The sequence below is a fragment of the Seriola dumerili genome, unplaced genomic scaffold (genome assembly GCF_002260705.1).
Source record: "Seriola dumerili isolate Sdu_G_001 unplaced genomic scaffold, Sdu_1.0 BDQW01000120.1, whole genome shotgun sequence".
Classification (NCBI taxonomy): Eukaryota; Metazoa; Chordata; class Actinopteri; order Carangiformes; family Carangidae; genus Seriola; species Seriola dumerili.
Genome location: NW_019174375.1, coordinates 188,970 through 191,784, shown reverse-complemented (window position 1 = coordinate 191,784; position 2,815 = coordinate 188,970). Strand labels below are relative to the sequence as shown.

Here is a 2,815-nt window from a genome sequence, read left to right as displayed (position 1 = left end):
TGTGTGTGTGTGTGTGTGTGTGTGTGTGTGTGTGTGGTAAAAGAGCAGCAGGTCCCTGGAGGCAGTGATGTCATCTAAACGAGACATCCACACCCTGGTGACATCACCCCGCCGGACAGAGAGGATGTCAAAACAGGCTTCGGTTTGATGATTGATTATTGGTTATTAGGGGTGGAGGGCGGGGTGGAGGGTGGGGGGGTCGGGGGGGTGGAGTTGTGTTTGTTACTATCATTTCATCAACACAACAGTTGATGAACTAAGATTTAATCAGATCTATGAATAAAAGATCTTTCCTCTCAAGTGTTAAACAGACGATGACGTGAATCAATCTAAAGGATCATCAGACGAATGAGGGAATAAGAAAGAAGGAAATACATTTCTGATGCTAATTATATTTTATATAACATGTCAGTCACGACATGAAATACAAAATATTGTGATGATAAAGAACCATAAAGAAATCTTCCACCAAGCCACCATGGAAATTATTATTATTATTATTATTGTAAATATGGACTTGTGTAACTTCTACTTGCTTGTACTTGTTTATGTTTGTTGGAGCTAAAATATATTTATTTATTTCTATATGTCACTGCCCTGATTTTAACCTCATTTCACCTGATGAGAGAATAAACCGTTAAAAGTGAAGAGGTTTCAGAACAGGGAGGGAAACCTGCAGAGACGTCACATGACTGAGAGGAAACAGACTGTGATGTTGTGAAGGTGAACGCTGCCACCTAGTGGTGGAAAAACAGCAACACAACAACACCGTCAAACGTCAGAGGTCATCTCAGGTCAAGTTTCAAGTTAATATGTGAATAAATAAAGCAGCAGGGAGGCAGACTGTGAGAGCGTCTAGCTTTTAATTCAGGGTTTTATTTGCTCCAATAAAACTGTCACACATTCAGGTGAGCAGGGTCTCTATGGTTTCTCTGATTGTATCATATTGTGTTGTGGTGTGTTGTGTGTTGTGTGGTGTTGTGTTGTGTGTTGTGTTGTGTTGCAGTGTTAAAGTCTGTACTCACATCTCCTCCACCATGTCTGCAGGACCCTGGACTTGTCCCACCACCGTCCCACTGTAGGTGTTCTTCACCCAGCCGACCAGGCCGAGGCGCAGACCCTCCTTCTCCGTGTACTGGAGGGAGGGAGAGAGGTTGACAGTGAAGCCTTCGCTACCTCGAAAGGCGCTAAAGAAAGTTATTAGCGTTATAATCATTATTATTAATATTTACTACTTTTGAGGAGGAGAAACATTTTAAATTCAATTTGTGAATCTAGTTATTTATCTCTTTTGTTAAACTGTATTTTTAATAGATTTTAAATTTCATTATTTATTTACAAATTCATTAATATATTTTAAAATAATGTACTTACTTTAATTTGAACAATTTATGATTGGATTAATATTTCATTAAGATTGGACTCTTAATATTTTAGATATTAATAATGAATTACTTTGTCATTTTGTCATTTTATTTATAGATTAAGATTTTTTGTGAAATGCTTTATTACTTTATTACTGTGACACTTGTGATCTGGATGATCAATGATCCATCATGTTACTGTGATCTCTTAATATTAAGAGACATTAAACATTACCTGCTGTGACTTAGTGTCACATCAATAAAAATCTTCACTTTAGAGAAACACGATAGAAAAACAAACATTTTATCATTTATAATGAAATAATTTGACATTTTGACACGAGAACATCGTTAAAGAAAAAGTCATTTGAGGAACAACAGAGACTTTCATTGATTGGAATGAATTAATCAGACGGAGTTAGACACAGTCCTCGGTCACTGAAGGCCTCAGGTTGCATTTAAAGGTTAATGGCGTCTTTCCAAAACATCCAAGTAAAGTGTATTTTTCTGGAGGTAATGATGATGATGATGATGATGAAGATGAGAACAAACAGGAACTTACCATTCTGAAACAGACTCCTGTCGAAACAACAAGAGAGACAGATTGGTGAGAAAAGCTGCAGAGCTTCACAACAACACTTTGTTTTTATCCCTTAATGAGTCATTAAACATCAAAACAGTCTTTAGCTTTTCTTTACTCCCACTGACTAAAACAAACAGCTGACGACACGTTCAGGTGAATCTGTAATAATCTGCCTTCAGGCTGCAGGAAGTGACAGAGCGGCGAGCTCCTGCTGCTGCAGCTCGTTCCTAAATTAAGCAGCGGATCAGTTTACAGCCTCGACCCGTTTACAGCAGAGAGCGGAGGAGGAGGAGGAGGAGGAGGAGGAGGAGGAGGAGGAGCAGAAGAGAGGGGAGACAAACATACAGACCCTGAACGTGACCGAAGATCTCAAAGTCCACTGACACCAGTTCACCTCCTGCTGATTCACCTGCAGACATCCTGAGAGGAAGAAGAGAGTCTGAGGCTTTAACAGAGGAGGAGGAGGAGGAGGAGGGTGAAGAACGAGTCTCTCTCTCTCTCTCTCTCTCTCCACCACTCTGAACCAACATGGTCGCTTCTGCCTCCAGATTTTTTAAAGGAAAATCTCACCAGTTAAACGTCCAGTCTGTGCTGATGGTCTTTGTAGTCCATTAAAACTACATTTACATTCACAGACATTAGTGTTCTCTTGGTGTGAAGATTTGCTGCTTTTCTTGGTCGCACAGTAACTGAAGCTGTTTGTCTCTGAAGACGTCACATTGAGCATGTGGCGAATTCTGTTTTTTGACATTTTATGGACAAAACTGCTGATTAATATGAGAATCTGAAAATATTCTGCAGGTGAATCAACATAAAGAAATCACTGGTCGCAGCTGTAAAATCAACTATACAGCAAAACAAGACTGAA

The 2,815-nt window shown here is 39.5% G+C and overlaps 1 protein-coding gene across 2 annotated transcripts in view; it reads right to left on the bottom strand.

The window, feature by feature from the left end:
* LOC111223905 (acylphosphatase-2-like) overlaps positions 1 to 2,366 on the bottom strand; it is a 6,966-nt gene extending 4,600 nt beyond the window's left edge. For both annotated transcript variants that reach the window (XM_022748203.1, XM_022748204.1), the window contains exons 1-3: positions 2,297 to 2,366; positions 1,927 to 1,943; positions 1,026 to 1,135 (exon numbers count right to left, since the gene is read on the bottom strand). In XM_022748203.1, coding sequence (XP_022603924.1) covers positions 1,026 to 1,135; positions 1,927 to 1,943; positions 2,297 to 2,366 — 197 coding nt within the window. The remainder of the gene's footprint in view (positions 1 to 1,025; positions 1,136 to 1,926; positions 1,944 to 2,296) is intronic.
* Between the last annotated feature and the right edge of the window lie 449 nt (positions 2,367 to 2,815).